Source organism: Syngnathus acus, chromosome 2 (genome assembly GCF_901709675.1).
Source record: "Syngnathus acus chromosome 2, fSynAcu1.2, whole genome shotgun sequence".
Classification (NCBI taxonomy): domain Eukaryota; kingdom Metazoa; phylum Chordata; class Actinopteri; order Syngnathiformes; family Syngnathidae; genus Syngnathus; species Syngnathus acus.
The window spans coordinates 7,626,106-7,646,692 of NC_051088.1; the positions used below are offsets into that span (position 1 = coordinate 7,626,106).

Consider the following 20,587-nt stretch of genomic DNA (forward strand, 5'->3'; position numbering starts at 1 on the left):
ATTAATTTGGTTGCCAAAAAGCTTATGGTAAGTGCATTTCTTTTCTTTCTTTTTTTTGGCGGGTTTGCCTGCAACTTCCTGTCAACCTGAATATTTCATGATGGGTATTTTGCCAAGGATCCAGTGGTTAGATTTTTGCTGGTAATATGTACATTAATGAAATTATGAACATTGTTACAATTTATAAATATTTTTTTATGTTTACAATTTTATAGAATATAAATCTCTTCATAATATTACCTTGACAATTTTATTATATTCTTTCAAATCTAATTTAATTCACTGAATTAGTACGCATTTGTCAAATTGAGGTGGGCACTTTACCAGATAAGAATTCTCCCTCAATCCACGTCTTTCTTTGTCATTTTACTTCACTTACACACAGTCTCATTTTGCCACCTGCATGAAGAAACCTTTTTCTTTTTCTTCTTTTTAACAATCGGTCTGTACTTACATACGGATTACACACGGCTTACAAAGCGGAAACGGAAACCACTATCTTTGGCAGACTTCCATGTTAGTGCGCTAATACAGTCCGTTGGCACTGACATGAACAATTACACAGACTGACGAAAATTCACTTTTGCCCACAAAATGGACGTCCCTTGGCAAACCTTTGCCCCAAAATGTGATATTTCTGTGGCTGAATCACGAATACTTAGTATGTGGAAGTTCGCCATAATACGATTAAATATTGTACAATGCCGTATAGAAGTAACAAACATCTTCCAAACAAGTTTTCTCTTTATTTTAACTTTCTCCGCAGGTCAAGCCTGGAGGTGTTTTCATGTTGCCACCTGCAGGAGTGCAAGAGCTTCAGTTGAAGGTGCAGCCATGGCGGGCAGGCAGTCGCTTCCTGTATGTGAACGCGGTGGACGTGGAGCAGACGCAGTTAGTGACCGCTTGGCTCCTGTGCCTCAATGTCCACAGGCCTGTGCTGTCCAAGGTGAAATGATGAAAGTAGCGCTCTTCCAGACACTCAGACAAGACACCCTGCATGTTGTTGATTTTCATCATAACAGCACTGACTCCGCCATCCTGTAAACACGTTGACCTTGTCAACCAATATAGTCCTGTTCTGAGTGGGTGACACAATGTACATATTTTTTCCATTTCGGATTCTGAAGCTCTACTGTTAGCTCTCAGGTTTACACAAGGTTTATTCTTTTATGTGTCTAGTCAAAATGCATTTTAAAATGCAGTGTACATTTAAGTTTTAATATTCATAATTATCCCAGAAACACATCAAAAAGCAAACATTGGTAATGACAGAAGATGATTAAAATGAATAATTCAGAAGATGTTGTAGAAGGATTTGTTTACATGCTAAATGTGCTTTTTGGCTCTCTGTGCAAGAAAATACTTTGCTCAGACCATTCTATTAAATGTAAAATTGTCTGTGTGCGCAGGCGTTTGAAGTGTGCGTCCCAGTTAGCAGTGGTCGGGGCAGCTCCAAAAAAATCACCTACGTTAACCCTTACACCAGCAGCCGCACCTTCCTGCTCCATTCTGACCATCCGGATTTGCTCCAGTTCAAAGAGGATAAATTCCAGGTGAAATTAAGCTAGTAAACCTTGTCTAAAGGGCCAAACGTGCCATAAAAAAGGGGGTTTATGCCCTATGAAGTGTTTCAGTGTTTATATTAACAGGAATAAGGTTGAAAGCTATCTTTTGCACTTTAAATTAAATGGATTCAATCCATTCTATGGTAAGCTTCCAGCATCATAAAACTGGACAAATATACAGCGGTTTAAAAAAAAACAAGGCTTACAGTAAAAACATTAAAACAAATGTCTAGTTTTGCTTTCTATTGTTTAATTAAATTGAATTGAATTGAATTATTAACACAGTTGTGATGCGTAACTACCTTTCAACCCACTTAAATATTTTAATATACATCTTTTTAATAGTGGGTCACTGTTAATGCTCACTCGCATGACTTAAGTGCAAGCAGTTCTCATTTAATGACATTGTGAAAATGAGTATGGATGATTGTCTCCCTCTGTGGAATTCTATGTAGTCTGCCTCAACCCAAAAGTCATCTGGCATAGGCTCCACCCGCCCTCATTCCTAAAGAGCATAATTGCTATAGCAAATGAAGAAATAGATGGATGGATGATTTTAATAGTGGATCATCTTAATGTATATCTATATTTTAAAGACCTGGTCAGAAGCTGAAAAAGTCAAATGAATGAATGTGTGTGACAATTTGTATTTTTCTGTATTTCCTTGCAGCAATATACAGGTATATGGTAACGCTGCGCTTGTTTCTTAGGTGGAGTCTTCAGAAAAACAAAAGCATGCTAACAAATAATTATTTTCTAATTATGAAGGGAAATGAGTAAAAGCCTATTTGAGTCATGCACAAGTAGGAGTCATTGCTGTTATTGCAGTTCTTTTGATGAGATGTGATAAAAGGGAAAAACAAATGACAAAACCCATTAACAATAAAACCAGTGAGATGCAATGGGAGTCTTTTTCCACATAAACTATTAAGGCGAAATGCTGATCCTGACCAGGACCTCATTGCATCAATTAGCCTGAGGGAGGGAGGTGGGCCTTTTGTTTTATTTCATATTGTTAGCAACGCTCCAGGTGTCTAATAAAGCATTAAGCCTGCCAGCAGCATTTAGCAATTGTGGGGAAACTTTGCTTCCTTTTTCATATGACTTGAAATAATAAAACACATTTTCAGCAGGGAAAGCGCAGCAGAGATCAATACCGATAAGCTTTTGGGGGATATAAATCCTCCACATAGACTCATTTATCTCTCGCATGCTGTAATACAAAATGGAACCGGATTGATTGAATTACCGGGAAGAAGAATAAAGGTAAGAGTGGAAGAAAATTGAGCACATGAGCTGGCAGGAGGTGAAAATAGATAAGAATACAAATATGTCCCTTAAATGCAGCGTGCGATTGATCAAAGCGTTTGTGTCTACTACAAACAGTGTTCCAAAATAATTACTATTTAAATTCAAATTGGAGGCAACGACGTAATGCACATGCACCCACACTCGTACACACACATGCATGGTATACTGCACGCACACACATGCATGCAAATAGTTTGTAAAGTTAGTCCAATGTAAAATTGGTGGTAAAACACTGGTCATATTTGTACATACTGCTCATTGTCATCAAACAAATTTTCATTGTTCCTGTTGGTATTTTATAGAAGAAAAAGACTGTTGAGATGTTTGAGACGTCACTAAAACAAAAACTAACATTCAAGTCACAGTGGTGCAATATATCTTTGCATAACATGAATGAATGAATGAATGCACGTATGCATGTATGAATATATGAATGAATGAATGAATGAATGAATGAATGAATGAATGAATGAATGAATGAATGAATGAATGAATGAATGAATGAATGAATGGTAAAGTAAAATACATTTCTGGGGGCTTTGGTGAAACCAATCCCTATCTATGAGTACTAAAAAATAATCAGTAAAGTAGAAGCAAACTTTTACTTTTTTTTTTTACTTTACTGTTTTTACTTGTTTTGAAGCATAGACGCATCTGACATTGCCCAGCTACTGTTTTTCCATTTCATTTTTATGTTTATATGATTATAGATCTGCTTAACCTCCAGAGCCTGAAGGACCAAACGAGAGGAGCGGATTTTTCTTTTTTTTGTTCATCTGTAGATGTTATAAAATATTAATTGTTCAAAAAATATTACTTGATTGAATAGTCAGCCACCCACCAATTTTCACCACCAAATCTGGACCTCTTCACACAAAAGTCACGATTGCTCAAATGTGTAAATTGCATGATGAGAACACGGTTCCAACTCTCTTGGATTTTGTTTACATCCAAGGAACCACCCACGGCTTCCTCTTTGTCTTATGCTATCTTTTAGACTGAATCTCAACCTAAGGCTGCACAGTATGGCAATATGGTGATTGATACTCACAGATAGCGACTCAAGGCAAAATTGCGATGAGGCACAAACATGGTGGCCCCAAGGGTCCTAATCTCGCCCATCCATACATCTTCGTGAGTGGCAGTACTCATGAGGGTTGCAGGTGAGCTGGACCAGCTGACTTTTAGCTCTGCTCCAGCCAATTGGAGGGATCACAATATTTCATTCACTATTAATAAATTGAAATTTATATTAGGTTCTGTAACAAATTATTCTGAAAACAAATTATCTCAATGGTAAATGGAGTTTAGAAAGTCAGTTTAATACAAAGTTTTGTGCAGCTGTTTTTGGATCCACTACAAAGCTGTACATTTCCTTTCTTGGCCCATTCTACAGCCTTCCAGGAAAGTTTCCACAGAAAGCAGTTAAATAGCTTTTGAGTTCTGTTAGGAACAAGCATCCATACAAATGCGGGGTGAGGGGGTATTTCCTCCCACTTTTATTTCTGATTTAACGCATAGTGGACAACATGTATGAGTTTATTATTAAGTGGTAACTCCAGCCCCTTCTACCACATGGAGCCTTGGAGAGGAAGACAGTCGGCCACTGTGTGAGGTGACCATGTGTGATATAACAGGCCAAAATGTGGAGCTGCTAGTCATCTCCAACCAGCTGTAAGAAACTGCTGCTAGACCCTCCAATGCGCTTCCCAGGAGCACATTTATTCCACTTTGAAAAGAATGTGGAGCCACGTTGTACACGCTGGTAGGAGAATCTCTCCTGTGTGTCGGAGAGAGTGTCACTGCATAACTGCCCTTGCTCTCGTCTGCACTCTATTTCTGCTTCTCAGACTTAACATCAGAATACAGCATGAATCTCTTAGGCCAGGGTCTTGTATTTATTGCCTCAGAGGAGGAATAAATCTTTATGTAAGATTTCCTCTCTGCATTTATTCTGACATTACTGCTAGCATGTATTTAAAAGACTATGCTGTGGTGTTTGATTGTTTCGACGATTGGATCAGCAAGTGAGTTTTATTTATGCTTTGGTTGTTTAATCAGTTATGTTTCATCATAATTGTGATTTTCCCCATGATCAATGCACGGGTCCTATTGTGGGGAGAGCAAAAAAAGATAGTGACGTTGGCCACTGCGATTTCAGCTGTTTATTGCACAGGAGAAACTCTGACAAATTTAAAATTAAAACACTTACGAGGATCCACGTCAGACTCTAGGGTGATTCCATTTTAAAAAAACTCGTTATTTATTGTTTCATTATCATTTTATGCAGCAACAATGCTTTTTTTTTTTAAATTACATTTCAATGGCAAAAATTTACCTGATTTGCAAGTAAGCTGGTTGGTCACAAAACAAATGCAAATGTCAAAACCAATCCCACAGGGACACAGCCAATCATCACTATACTAAAGCAATTGATTATTTTCGAGCCACAGTTGTCATTAATCTCCTATCCATACACTCTTTTCTGATTTTAAGTGTGATTGCGTTTAAAAGTTACATTTCATCAACACAAGTATTGCTTGGCATGGTCATGACAACTATACAGATGGTGAAAATGGAAAAAAAAAACTTGCTGCTATAACAGCTTTCACTCTTCTGGGAAGACATGGAAGATATTGATGAGTTTATCACCATTTTAATTATCAGTGATTGCCTCATCGAGATGGCATTTCATTTCTGACATACTGCTAACAATCATCGGTTACTTGCATTTAAAGGGAGAGAAAAGTTGGTTTCATCATGTCTTCAGAAAGACACAATTTCATTTGTTCGTTGTTTGTTCTGTTTGCTGGTCAGCTTGATGGGGGAGAGAGTTACACCATCGGACTGCGCTTCGCCCCCAGCCAGAGTGCAGGTTCAGTGGAGATACTGGTCTACGTGAACAACCTGGAGGAGAAGACTGAGGAGACGTTCTGCGTGAAGGTCAATTACTTTTGAATCAGTGGATGTGATATGTGTCTGATTCAGTTTTTCTACCTAAAATATATAATTTTGTACTTGTAAGAGCCTTTGATTTCTATTTTGTATTTTTGATAATTAGCCTATGAGTTGCTGTATGAATGCCCACGAGTGGGATTTATTTTTGTGCTGATCTAACGAGCCTGCCTGAAATAAATCAACCCTTGACAAACAAAACTTAATCATCTCAGCTGCACTGTCTTTCTCACCCGGCTTATCGTTTTTCCTCTTTTGAGGCGTCCAGTCAATGTTCTTGACAGTTCATCCCCAACCATCAGAAAACGCATCGAGGGTGAAAGCAATAACATTTTATCGTCTTTAATTGCCCAGCAAACCCTCTTCAATGCCACTTTATAGTCAGGTTTTAATCTAACTCAAGCCAGGGGTCCGCGCGCCCCCTCTCACCTCCCAAATAATTTATCCTTATCATGCCATTATTAGACGCACCGCCATAATGGGGGTATGATGTTTTGAAGTGAGGAGAACAATGCTTCACTCATTCTCGCCGTGTGTCTCGCACAAAGAGAATGGCGTGCACATTGTGTTGCATAACAGCCCGTTACACAATCGCCTCCACCCCCTCCTGTCTCATTTTCTCTCTCATTAGAATGCAGGCAGCAAACTAAGCTTTGAGCGCAGCAGTGAAGACTAATAAAATGAAGATAACAGCTCAGTTGGGTACACTTCATCTTTACCTTTTCTAATATGTGGTTCGAAGCAAAATATTAATTTTCCTACTTTTACATGGTACTTACGCACAGCATCAAAGCTTTATGAGAAGAGACTACTGGATTTGGGCTATATTTATTTATTTAACATAAACCATTAATCTTATTCCACAAGTAATTAATGATACTAAAATAACATATATGACAGTAAATTAGGTGAAGGCAAACCAGAATTTAAAATACAATAATAAGACAAGAATAAAGGACATGCTGAGGAGCGGCGAGGCTCAAGACTTGGATAAAACGCCTCCACACTTCACATCTGAGCGACTGCAGAAGTGCTTGGGTAGGTTGATTGTAATTGCGTGGGGTCATCTAATTGGGGTGAGGACCACGTTTGTCCTATGTGGAGCAAGTACCTGCACGGAGACACCCCAGCTCTTGTTCATTTTTATCATTTTCAAGTGGGTATGGCTCCCACTTTTTAAGGCACCAAATGGGACAAACTTTCACTTTCCTATTAGGATGCAAATCCTTTGCAGCCGTTTGAAGTCTGTAACGCATAGACTGCATCACCAGATGCTTTATGTCATCCATTGTGATGCTCTGCTTTGCTTCTTCAGTTCCTGCTTGTTCTTGGGCCATTTTCCCTTCAGTTTTGTCTTCAAATGAAATGCATGCTCACTGTGATTCAAGTCAAGTGATTGACTTGGCTTAACATTGCATAACATTTCTCTGCTTTGTCTTGAAAACAACTTTGGTTGCTTTCACAGTATGCTTGGGGTCATGGTCATGCTGCACTGTGAAGCGCAATCTAATGAGTTCTAATGCATTTCGCTGAATATGAGCAGATATAAATTATTGCTGCTGCTTTTGTCACCAGTCAAATAATTAATATGATACATAAAAAAACTTGTTCAGTTGGCAGCCATGTATATCAAAAAACTATTCACTGGTGGCTCTGTTCGTCCATCCATCCATCCATTTTCACGCTTGCCAGCTGAGTATTAAAGCAGCCACAGGAAAACTACTGTACTTCTTCCCACTAGTAGAGCCAGTTGCCAGCAAATACCAAGCGATGCAGAAAATAATGCTTGATATTGCGAATGCGATATGCTATAAACGATGCCTGGCCACTGTAAGCAATGCAAGTGCATCTGGTGATAAATGGGTTGCTATTCTCTCTTCCAGTAGTGTTTTTGTTGTTGTCAAAACCAGAGTAATTGCCTGGCCTGAAGTGCAACCCTCAGTCGCACTAGCATGGTTGCTCTCTCAGCAAGGTCCAGGGCACTTTATAACACCTAAGTGCTGCAAGTCCAGTAACTGTCAGCTCCATGAGGGAGGGGGTGGGGGCAGACTTCCTTTGTAACGTTAACCCCCACTCACCATCACCCATACCTCCCCCTTCCCCTAACTGTCTGCTCACCTTGTTAGTGCAGGGCTCCTTCCTGTCAGGTAGTACAGAGGGGAGGTTGACTAGACAGTAACAGGTGGCTCTTATTGTCCTCATGTGGAGCGAAACCACACTTCACCTCTCTGGTGACCTTCAGCTCCCATCCAAGTAGGTACAAGAAAACAACATGCTCACACACATTGATTGAGGGGCATCACAGTGTGTCAAAGTGACAGTGTATCTGATGAGGACACCTGCAAGAGCCGTGTAAATGAATATCAGTATATGTGCAGCCAACCCGCCCCTTCATGCTCTTGAGTCAGATTTTTGTGTGCATTACTGCAACGAATTGCTGTGTTCACATCATTTAAAGAGGCTGAGCATATGAAAATCAGTTAAAAAAAAAAGGCAAATAAAAATGGTACCAATGTGCTAGTTCGAACACACGGATTACACACATACTGACATTAATCCTACTCCAGTCACCACCATCATGTGGCTTGACTTGTTTATACAACAAAAACACTGCCCTCATGTCGCCTCTAGTGTGTGTTTTGAACGTAATTCCATTAAAGAGGTGTGACAAGAGCATTGTTGTGTACAGCCAGTTTTACAATATTTTTGGCGCTCCCATTGACAAGCAAGACATCGCCATGGCACTGATTTTCTAACATTATTTTAATACCAAGTGGCACGGCAAATGCACAATGTCCCCACTATGAAATGGCTGTGAGCTGCAACAAGTGGGCAACATACTCCCTAAAGCCACACTGTCACGTCGGTTTTTAGAACTCCTACGAACACACAGATCCTGCGGTTTTCAGTCCAGCAAGCCTAACTGACATCAAAATGAGGCAGAGGTTTTATTCATATAAAGTATATTAATCATTGTAAGCCACCATAACATTATGCATAGTTAGAACATTAACTCTGTACTTAAATATAGAACAATAAAAACCTCTACTTAAATAATGATTAACCTAAAATGTTTTGCATATAAGTTAACTAAAATTGTGTTCCGTTCTAAAAGCTTAAATGAACATGTATTAAGTTAAATACAACTGAATGTGTCAAGATCTGTCACAGTTTGTTTCCTTGTTTTAATGTTGTCATAGTTTAGGTTCGCGTATCTGTGTGCTCGCCCCTCCCCTCCTGTGCCCTGATCAATGTGATCACCCTCTCGTTAGCTGTCTTGTATTTAAGTCACTCCCGGTCGGATTGTTTGCGTCTCGTGTCTTCTTGTTTCCTGTTTTTCTAGTTTCTTGTCTGCTCTCGTCTTGTTTCGTCTTTCTGTTCAGTTATTCTCGTCCCTAGTCGCGCCTCTATAGTCTGTCTTGAGTTCCTTCAATAAACCCTGGTCCAAGCTGCATTTGGTCGCCCAGCTCCATTCACTTCATGACAGAATGTTGGGTTGGGCATTCAGACTCTCCTGGAATAGTTTGCATTTTAATTTTTGGCAGGATTTGGGAGTGGCCTCTTAATGGGATTGAATCATACTTAAAATTTTGAAATTACAATTCCCTTAGAAATTGTGTACATGTGGTTTGACATGCTGGAGCAGTGCTGAAATGCTTCAGAAATAAGCATATTAATTAAGGCTTTGTGCATAACTAACATCAGATATAATGCAAATATTCCTCCTAGTGGTTGGGAGCAGTGCCAGACGCTCTGCGATGGAGCAAAATATCAAAATGTTATAACCAGTAAGTGCTTGGAATGAAAAAAGTGATAATGGCTGCGTAGCAAAAATATGATAATTCACATTCAATAGCACTGCTTTAAATGCTTTTTGAGTTTTATTATTAATATGCATCCAAATAATTATTCGATACATTTGGCCACCTTTTCACTTTTTATGATGTGCAAGTGTATGATGTGCTGTGACGCAGGTGTACGTTTGACAAGTTGACTTTGGTTTATTCAATGCAATTATTTGATCTTTACATGTGAGCACTGTGCAAGCACAATCACACTTTGTGTGAGGAGCTAAGGTGTTTCGACTAAGAGATCAATCAGTGCCCATTGTCCCAGTGGGTATTATACAATGGAGGGGAAATAGTCCTACATACTTCAAGGTGGTCTTCCTTAACAATAATTGTCTCCTTTACAAATTCCCCTACCTCCCTGCAACCTGGTGGTTCTTTATCTGAACCACAGCCAGTAGCTGCACTGACCTGTGTAAATGAGCTCAACTGAATGAAGGCATATCAGGTCAGCAGCATGCGGAGCCAACTGTAGTTAGAATTAGACGAGAAACAACACCCATTCACGGCCTTTTTACTGCAAGTACTGCAAGCCAGTCCCTTATTTCAAATGTTACGATATTACTTAGACTGAATGGTGATGAGATTTTTTTGTTTGTGTTTCTAGCTTCGTTTAATTGTATTCTTGTGCTTTAATACACTCTTCAGAAAATATCATACATATGTGACATTTGAAAGGATTTGTGTGCTGTATAGTTCTTTATTGCTATTGAATCGCCTTATTGTTGTTGGCGGGATTGACCTACCGTAGCGCTCTCTCGCACCGAGGGTGTGAAGGTCTGGCACTGAAGGAGCTGCTCGGGGACTCAAAAGTGTCTAAAATGTCTGCTTGGCCAATATCCTTCTGTCTACTATCTACTCAACGGAGTCCATTTTGCAGCCCAAGACACAGGTAGATTTCCCAACCACTCGCTTAAGTGTCTTTGTATCACTGCCTCCTCAGTCTCCTCAGCAAGTCACCAATGATGAAGCTCTGGAGCCTCATTTTTATTCCATCATGCATCAAGATGATGCTTTTTCATAATCCTGCTACCACTAAAGAGAGGTGAAAACACTAACTCTCGACTTTGATATTTGTGTTTAATGGAGGTTATTACTGGATGCCTGTTTTTAAATGATTTTTTTTTTCTTTTAACACTGTGTTTGAAGAAGACGTGAGTACTGAGTGCACAATGGAAGATGATGATGACAAACACAGGCTAACTTTTGTGTAAATGGAATTCGGTTGGTAAAAGGTCACGTTTGCTGACAGCACTATACAATACACTTCAAGTAAAAGCTTTAAGTTGGTGCTGTAAATACCAAATTATTCTTTATAATGAGATTTTTATCAAGTCGTTGCACATTAAAAGGTCGCACGCCATCTGGATTTCAAACCAAAGGACTTGTATACTTGCTTAGCCGTCGTCATTATTCATTCTTCTGGACCGACTGACATTCTTATTCATGATTTTCTCTGAAAATCTTTTAATTTTGTAAATTTATGATTATTTTCCCATCATTTTTTCTTGAACTTTTTTTAATGTTTTGCATATTTTAATATTGCACATTTTTGACTTTTTTCACAGGAAATCCTGGAACTTCAAATTCTTGTAGGAGTATGAACTTTTATTTTTTTACTTTGCCTTCTTCCACTGGGAAGACTTTACCGATTGAGTCAGCTTGCTCTCAAATTAAAATGAAATTTAGACTGATGCCGTGAAAGGGAAATTATTCAATCTGATGCAGATAGCAAGTACTCAACTGGTAGAAGGGATTTAAATTTCAAATGAGAAATCATGTACCATTTCAGTTTAATCAAGTCTCTTTGAAAATCAGTCCCGAGATTTCTGGCTTAATACACTAAGTGTTGAAAATGAGTGTAAATTAAAATATGGACCCCCGATTGGGTTTACCTCTGACAGCCTTACATACTTTAGTTACATTTTGGACTGTCACTAGTTTGCCGAATCTTTGTTCTAAAGTTAGAAATAAGCAGAAGCCTGTAATAATCCCTTCCAGTCCTGTGTGTGCCAGTAAACTCATTACCAAGTGGTTGACCACTGAAGAAGAAAAAAAAACATTTTATTAATTTGATTAATGTAATGTTTTATTCAGGCCATATCAGCTATCTTTCTTTTGTCATCCAACCCAAACTGTTCTGATTTTCAGTTGTTTTGGGATTTGACTTGGCCATTATGCAAACCCATCATGCATGGAATTGGGGGGTTAGAGTACATCCAGTTCCTTGCTGGCATAGTATGAAGCTGACTATGTAGTTGTTCATTTACATTCTTAAATTTACAGCTGTTTGGCAAGACATTTATTGGACTAACATTTTATGATCATTGTCGATTGGAACACTGTGACTTGTACAATCTTGCCAAGTGACACTCCATGGGTGATCAGTGAATCTAAAATGTATTATGTTTGTATTTTGTCTCCCTTTTGGACAAACTGCCGTTTGCTGACAGCAGTGGGCCCTCTGCGAACTCACCATGTTGTTCTTTAAATTCCTCACTTTTCTGCACCTCTTAAAATGGCCGTGCCTTGATCTCACAGCTTTTGCAGTGTGAATTAAGAAAGAAGTAAATGTTTGGAGTCTGGGTGTTTCTTAAGAGCTTAGGCCCAGCGCCCACAGAGATTGTGTGTAGTCCTGAGCTCGGGCATGAGGCCAAGCGTCACTGTCCACAGACCCGCAGCCAGCCCCCAGAGTGGCAGGTCATTCAGGGTTCACGTTGCCGTCAGACAAAGAATGATCCGATGTGAGAGGACAAGCTCACGGCTCACAGTCACATAAAAGCCTTGCTCACTGTGGGATTGTTAGAAGACAATTTTGTATTTAGCCAATGCACACAAGCGGTATTAACATGCTTTTTTGTTCCACTTTGAGCAGAAATTAAATTGAAATAGTTGTTCGGTTAGCACGTCGGCCTCAGAGTCAGGAGATGCTTGTTTGAATCCTGTGTGGAGTATGCATCGTCTCCCTTTGCTTGTATGTTTTTTTTCTCTGGCTCTAGCTTTCTCACACAACAACATGCATGTTAGGCTAATTGAAGACTCACTTTGTTTGTTGGTGCGACTATTTCTCTGAATGAAAATATACAGTATGATTGGACATTTGTTTTAGAACTTATTTTCAGCAATCTATACCAATATGAGGACTGATAACAGGGGTGGGGCAACAGTGATTATTTTGAAGCCACTTGTAAAGTCCAGATGGTTAAAAATCTAGCTATAAAATAAAATATTGCAGCCTCAGTCATCATAAACCAAACTCAAATAAAACTGAAAAATACAACAAAATGATTTTAGTTTTGTTTGAGAGACTCAAGTGTTCCCTCTGTGCTTTCTGGATCATATTGTGCTTTCCAACTTTTTGAATGTTGAAAGAAATCCATGAGGAGATGACTTTCGGGACAAAATGTAGTGTTAGGTACACAGGTTAAATAAATGGTGGGGCCAAGCTATTTTTGGCTCTAGAGCAGAGCAAATGACAACTTTAGAAACAACCTTTTCCCTTTTCCCCCCACCATACTCCTTTCAGCAATACAAGATGCAACCGTAGCTTTTCAGCCATGTATGCTGTCATGACTGGCTAGGAGTGGGCGCGTGATATTCAGGATTCGTGCTACCTCTGTGGTCAAGTCAGCCTCGGGTCTTGTTGCTGTCAGCGCTCCTGCAAATTCGCCTCATTGACAGCGGTCTGCATACACTGCATGTCACCTTCCATGCTCTGTCTCACTGCCTGTAGACTGAGCAGAGAAGATCAACATATTTTCAAAGTGTATCTTTGCCCTCTGAGGGACTTTTAACAATAACTACATTCATGCACCGCAATCAGCCTTTTCATTAGACTGTCATCCCTGCTTATACAGTGCTGGAGAAAAGGCAAATCCTGTCGGGCTGCCACATCCGACTCTGATGGCTCTTCATTATTTGGAAACAAGTACATTTGCTTAATGTTCACCTAGCCCAGTGGTTCCCAAAGTGGGCGGTACCGCCCCCCTGGGGGCGGTGGAAAGATCTGGGGGGGCGGTGAGGAAGAAAGGGGCGGTAGGGGGGCGGTAGGGGGGCGGCAGTCGATTTGTACACAACACGCCGCTCTGGCCCAGTCAGATCCTACAGCATAGACTACAAAAGCAAAAGCTCAGGTTTGTAATTTCAAGCTTGTAATGTTCAGAATTTTATCTTATAATAAAAACCGCATTCTGGCGGTCAACATCATCTTGAGTTCAAGTCAACATGAAATTGGGGACTCGCCAGAACGCGGCGTGTTGTGTTGAGCTGGTTAGGGCAGTGGTCCCCAACCACCGGGCCGCGGACCGGTACCGGTCCGTGGGTCACTTGGTACCGGGCCGCCAAGCCGCACAGAATTTTTTTTTTATCGACGATCAATTAATTCAGGTCAAGACACTCGTCCCGGTCACGTGACATGTTTCCCCAGTCGAGCCCGCAAAGCTAATATGTGGCGACAGGCTAACTAACCAGGCAGTGAAGCATTCAAAACTGCTTCAACACATGGAGACCAACACATGGTGTCATTGTCTCCGATTACGTCTAGATGGGACCGGCTCGTTTCTGAGAAACAAACTCAGGGCTCCCACTAATTCAACGTAATGGTAATGATATTATAAATGTATTATTTATTTATTTATATAAATGTATTATTTATTTATATAAATGCCGGTCCTTGGGGGGGGGGGGGGCGCTAGGAATTCACTGGAGAGCCAAAGGGGGCGCCAGCCTGCAAAAGTTTGGGAACCACTGACCTAGCCCCTCTGGAATTCCCCAGAAGAAGAAATTCCACTTGTCTACTTTATGTACATGTCTCTGCCTGGCTATTTAGGCTGTAATCTCTGCTATAAATATCAATCAGGCCAGAGTAAAAGGATTGAGGGCATGTTGCCATACAGTTTGGTAATCAGTGGTGTTATAAGTCATTAAAGATTTTTGTATAATTAATGCAGCATATGGTGGGACACCTGCTTTGGAGACTTGACGGTGTTTAAAGGCCTGCTAAAAGTCGTTATATATTCTTCGCACAAGACATTAAGAGAAACACTGTCAACTAGCATTACTTACAGACGGTACGCCATCAGTAGCAGTTGCACCATAATTAGTTGGTCAATTTACACTTGCCTTCAAGGTTCTGCAATGGAGCAAATTGCATTTACTGGTGATAAGTAATTGCATGGAGAGTTTATAACTGTGAAGGAATTGAATCAGTTTGTGTTTAATTGCTTAAGTGATTAAACAACTGTAATCAGTTTTATAATAACAACTTTATGCGGGTACACATCAGTGGCAGCTGGTGAAGATTTCTCGCTTGCGGAAGTCCAGAGGTGACCAAAACAATGGTCACTAAATATACTGTACAATGCTGTTGGATGCTATGACATATGTGACTCGTACCTGTCTTAAGTCTGTCAAAGAAGCCAAGAGAATAGGTGGTGGCGGTTCAACAGTACAGGAGTGCTACAGCACCAGTTGGTGCCCATTCTGTCACTGTTTCAAATTCGCTTTCTAATGCTCAAGCAAACTGTGTCCTTTGTTTGTGAAAACATAACTAAACAATGTATACATTTTGCCTAATAAATAATTATCCAATAATTACATCTTCTGAAGACTCCATCTTTTTCCCCACAGGCTCTACTGACTGTTCAAAGCTGAACAGAACCGTTATGCATCTGTTTTTTTGTTGGTGTGTTTCTTTTACATCTGGGGCATTTATGAGTATTTTTCATCATGGCATGTGGGTCATGTGTGTTGTTTGAAGATGTGGAGGTTGAATTTATTTTATTCACCAAATTAGAACATTTTAAAATTTAGGGATAAATAAGGTGTCTAGTCCAACTCCAGGTTGATTAAAATGTCTTATCAGCTAGGAAGTGTTACGCCCGTGCCAGAGCACGCTCGGCCGTCAACTTCCCTCAGCCACACCCCTTCGTTATCGTCATGTCTGTCACCTGCTCCCTCTTGTTACCTGATGTATTTAAACCCTGCCCGTGTGTTCCTCCTTGTCGGTGTCTACTGTTGTGTTCTGTCCCGGTCCGTGCCGTGCCCAGTGGTCCTGGTCTGTCGTCTGGTTTCCCCCCGGTCTGTCTGGAGGCTCACGGTCAGAATTTTAACCTTGTCCAAGTGGACTTCGGTCTGTCTGTCGGTCGGTCTGTCTGTTTGCTGGCCGTGAGTCTCTATCCCGTCTGTGTCTTCGGTTCACCAACTACCTCCCTTCCAACTCCCTTTCCCTTCAATAAATCCTGGTTCAAGCTGCATTTGGTCGCCCTGGCTCAACTCATTCCTGACAGGAAGTATCTTGGAGTCAAGTGAGTTGTTATTGCTTAATAAACACTGTACCTGTGAGCTCCTGTTCACCTACATGTTTGTTTTTGAGTCGTCAGTAGCAACAGGTCCAGGAAATATTTTTTTCCATGGCAAATGTCTTGGTCATTAAATCAATATCTGTCTGAGTGTGATTTTGCTTGGTCTTTGTTTACTGATCCAGCAAATATGAAGGTGAATGGGGAGAGGGCAGTAAGCATATTTCCTTTAAGCACTCACTGAGATGAGCCAAAAACAAGTCATGTGAGCTGGTGTATAAGATATGTGGTAACCCTGCATAGGCATTTGGATCCTTCAGATATTACCATGCACTCGAGCTGCTCCAAGGCACTCCAAAGAAGTACCTGTATGTTGTACTACAGTCCACCAGCACATGAGAACCGTAAAACAGTGTCGAGTTGTCCTGCCCGAGTGACGCAAGATTCAAATTGGAGGTGGGACTTCATCAAGGATCGGCTCTGAGCTCCTTGTTTGCGATGGTGATAAGGCGGAGTGACAGATGATGTCAGGCAAGAGTCTCTGCATACTTTGGTGTTTGCTGATGACATTTTGATGTGGTCTGAGAGAACTTAAAAAGGAGAATGTACTCATTGGAAAGACGAGAAACGCAGGTCAGAATGATAGGCTGGTGGAACGGTGATGTTACAATTACTGAACATTTAGAGAAAGTGCTGGAGTGCGATTGCTTGCGACCCACTATACGGACAAATAGTAGCATGGAGGAAAGAATGTGTAAGGAGGATCGGTGACAGTAGCGCACCCTTCAAAATGAAAGACTTCATCAAGCGCCCTGGCCCAGGGTTGCATTCAAGCAAGCACCGCCACTCTGTTTCTCCGGAGAGAGCAGAGAGTGGATGCCAATGTTGCTTCCAAAAAGTTTGTCCACGTGACTTTTCTGCTGTCAATTACGTTGTAAGTAATAAAAACAAAATCAGTGAGTCCAAACAGTTGACAGCTGTTGATTTTCTGTCTGCAGCTCCCCAGTGGCCTTACAGAGATTACAATGACTCGTCAATGTCTTCAGGCATGTGACAGTTCTTTTTCTTCACTTTACTTCTATGACTGTCTTGTAATAAATGTAATGATGCTCCAGTTTGTGCATGATTATTCCTCCCCTCTATCTCAGCGGGACTATCTGTGAATGTGTCAGCCACCTGCTGACCTCCCAGGGGCAGAAACCAAAGCAAAGGGGGGAAAAAACATTTTTAAAGTATTCAGCTGAGGTGGAGCTCCAAAATAGCTCCCCTCCACAGTGTCAAGGAAAATGTTTTACCTTTGAAAGGCAAATGGTCTCAACAACATGCCATAATTAAACAACACAAGGTTGGTAGATGATTTCAGTCTGTCAGTTGCCGTATTGACTTCCTTCAAGCTTGAGCTGGACAGCACAAAGGCAGCAGAGATATCAAAGAGATTGCATGTATTTGTGCCATGGCTGGGTTTTCAAGTAGTGTTTCAAATTAAAGTTAGGTTTAAAACCAGGGTCAGAGGTAAGGGTGTGTGCTTAGGGTTAGGGAGTTAGGGGTGGGGAGGCTAGCATGAGGGTTTTGGCTTATTGGTTAAGTTTCATACTAGGATAATAAACTAGGGTTGGGTTAGTGGTTTTACTAAGGGATAGAAACAATGGAAATGTGGAATTGGGAATAAATGGGAAATCTTTCACTGTGAAAATGTGAAACAAGAAAAAATGGTTTCCCACATGACTTGAAGTGTTTTAACAGAGGCCTCAGCCTTCACACAATCCGTGTTTTTATACATACAGCAAAACAATTTAAAAAAGATCAGAGCCTGAGATAACAAAAGCAACATGGCATTCTATACACTTGACGGATGAAGGGGAAAAATACAGTTTTTGTTTAAGTAGACTTTTAAAAGGTTAAACCATGTTGTGGGTTCCTTCTTTTGACGCCTTAGTATCTGAAGATGCTTTAAACTCGTCTTTTCGAGTGTCCTTTTCCTTCAATGCTTATGGGACATGAGTCCTGCACTTGGAGACTTTCCAAAGTGCTTTTCAAAGCCATCTAAGGCCTACTTTCGGGAGCTCGGCTTAACTGAACTTAACTGTTCATAAAGCGTTTAATGTTTCCACACTAAAGATTGTTGGGTAATGCTGTTAATTACATGTGCATAGTAAAAATCTGAGAGTATAATCAAGCGTGCAGACAAATTGTTCATGTTAATTTTGTTTATTTTCTTACATCCTATCTGTGACAGAATCGACATTCCTGAATGGAACTGCCAGTCAGCTGCACGGAAGCATAGGTAGTGCTTTAATATTCATATATCTTGTAATGAGTGAGTCAAATGTCAGTGTTTCACAGCGAAGGCAAAGTCCCACCTGCGATGAGCATCCAAATTAGAGCTCACAAACAAACATGAAAAGACGCGCTTGTTTTGCACGAGTTCCATGGACAGCTTCATGGCACACTTGGGAGAAAAGCCTAAAGATAGAAAAACATTAACCAGTAGCGATGGGGATATTGAGGTGAGCCCGCCCAGCTTTAAAAAGTTCCATATCAATGACGTCCAAGAAATCTGTGTGCTTTCAAGAAGTTGCAGGGATTTTTTAAAATCAGTTTTCATAAACTGCAGCCAAATGGCGATCTGTGCCTCCCTCTGTGTTTTTTCTTGTGTGTGTTTCCGTCCACTTCCCAGTAATTTCACTTCATGATTTAAATTAAACAAATAGCGCCCAACTCAAGTTCTACTCCGCTTGTCCGCAAGGCAGAATGCTCAAGATGGATCTGTTGGCATGACTCCATCACAACTGGAAGAGCAGGTGGTGAGGAGAAGGCCCGGGGGGAGCTCCAGTGAAGCAGACCTGGCCTGTAGGCAGCCTCGGGTGCTGCCACTGTCTTGCTAGGCATCAAGATGCTTAGCGCTCTCCTCTGATAACTCCGTATTTTATCAAAAGAGGAATTGTCTTTTTAAAACAGACAAAGGATGCCCCAATTTACTTAGCTTCAAAGCTCATATCTCACTGAGCGGAAAAAGCTTGCAAATGTTTGTGCAAGTGGCAAATCCGTATTTTTTCTTTTTTGTCGGGGTCCTGCATTTGACACCCCTTGACGAACTGTAGTACCTCCTGTATTATTCGGAAAGGTATTGTGCTCGATCAGTGTTTCAATATGGAATACGGGTGATACATACAGTACTATTTTTTATTAAACCATGTTAGACACAAGTGCACAGTGACTTTTGCAACATCATGTACTATTTCTATTAAAACTGTGATCTTTCATGTTTTCTATTGTGTATCCATCAGGATTGGAGCATTGGTAAGACAAATCTTCCCTCTCTACTCTTGCTAGAAATGTCATGAGACTTGTCCCACTTTGTCACTTTCTAAGGCCTTTAAAATCCATTTAATTCACAAATCTGATATCACTTCTTCTGTCTTGTTATCTTTCTACATGCTCTTTCTGAGCTTATCAGTCCCTGGCTAGCATCCTGAATCTCAGTGCTTTTGCGATTCCCTATGATGGAGTTGGCTATGTCTCCAGGCCCAAGTCCAAAAGCAGCAGCCTGTCCACCTCAAGGGGATCTCAATCGCACCCTGCTTCTTCCTTCTAAACACAGCAAACACTGCTCAGTCCCAGTCTTCTTCTCTACTTTTTATTTTAGAACCAGTTGGTTTTATTTGTGGAGTAACGCAATCCATTTTTTTGTGGTCACACAGATTAAAGCACATTTCTCAGTCTCGGAGAGGAAAGAACCGAATATAGTAAAGAGAGGTTTTGCTTCAAAGTACAACGCAAAGACTGAATGAACAGTGGAACCACTGATTTGGTAAAAAAAAATATTTTCAAATCTGATTAATTAAGTAAACAGATTCCTAAACATTAAACAGATTAGTAAACTACCATTCTCTTCAAACTCTCATTTGAAAATTGTTACTTTTCATGCAAGTGTAAACAATGTGTGAGCCATGATGAAAAAACATTAACAATAAGAAACACAGTGACACTTTGAGTACAATTCACACTCACATTTACACCTGCATGGAGTTGGAACTGAAACCACCCTCCCTTCACCAAAGTCAGGCAAGTGTACCCTATGCCTACTGTGACACAATCTTTTTTTTTTTTTAAATTACCAAAATATGTTGTCAACTGTTGAATACTGCAAGCATAGTGAACACAACTTTAGAGGTTCTAGTAATTGTTCATAGCCCAAGAAAAGTTTTATTTGGTTCTACTAAAGTCAGCAGTATTATTTGCTGTGAAGAACAAGTCATCTTTAATGTTGAAGCTGTGTTGTTTTTTTCTTTTGTTGGAACAACAGATACTATTATTAGTTGGATTTATTGCTGATAACATATTGATTTAACAATAAGGTTGGAGTTAAACTGTTACCCTCTCAATATAATCTATCTTAATAACCAATACAATACAATATGCATCCATCAGTACAGAGATATTATTGGAGGTTAGGATAAGAAACGCACAATTACATTTGTCATAGAATTCACTGTTGGGGTCTTCTCTATGATCATTTTTGCCACCCTGCTGATGCTTTCATTTTGTAGTAGCACTACCATGACAGGCATAATTGCTTCTTCAAACTGCCTGGAGATACACTTTTGTT

General features: G+C 40.3%; 1 protein-coding gene across 3 annotated transcripts in view; it reads left to right on the forward strand.

Moving 5' to 3' along the window:
* The window catches only part of nphp4 (nephronophthisis 4), a 99,222-nt gene extending 93,185 nt beyond the window's left edge, over nt 1-6,037 (forward strand). For all 3 annotated transcript variants that reach the window (XM_037279771.1, XM_037279762.1, XM_037279776.1), the window contains 3 exons: nt 767-946; nt 1,410-1,553; nt 5,694-6,037. In XM_037279771.1, the coding sequence (XP_037135666.1) occupies nt 767-946; nt 1,410-1,553; nt 5,694-5,834 (465 nt within the window). In that variant the 3' untranslated portion in view covers nt 5,835-6,037. The remainder of the gene's footprint in view (nt 1-766; nt 947-1,409; nt 1,554-5,693) is intronic.
* Nucleotides 6,038-20,587: the final 14,550 nt, after the last annotated feature.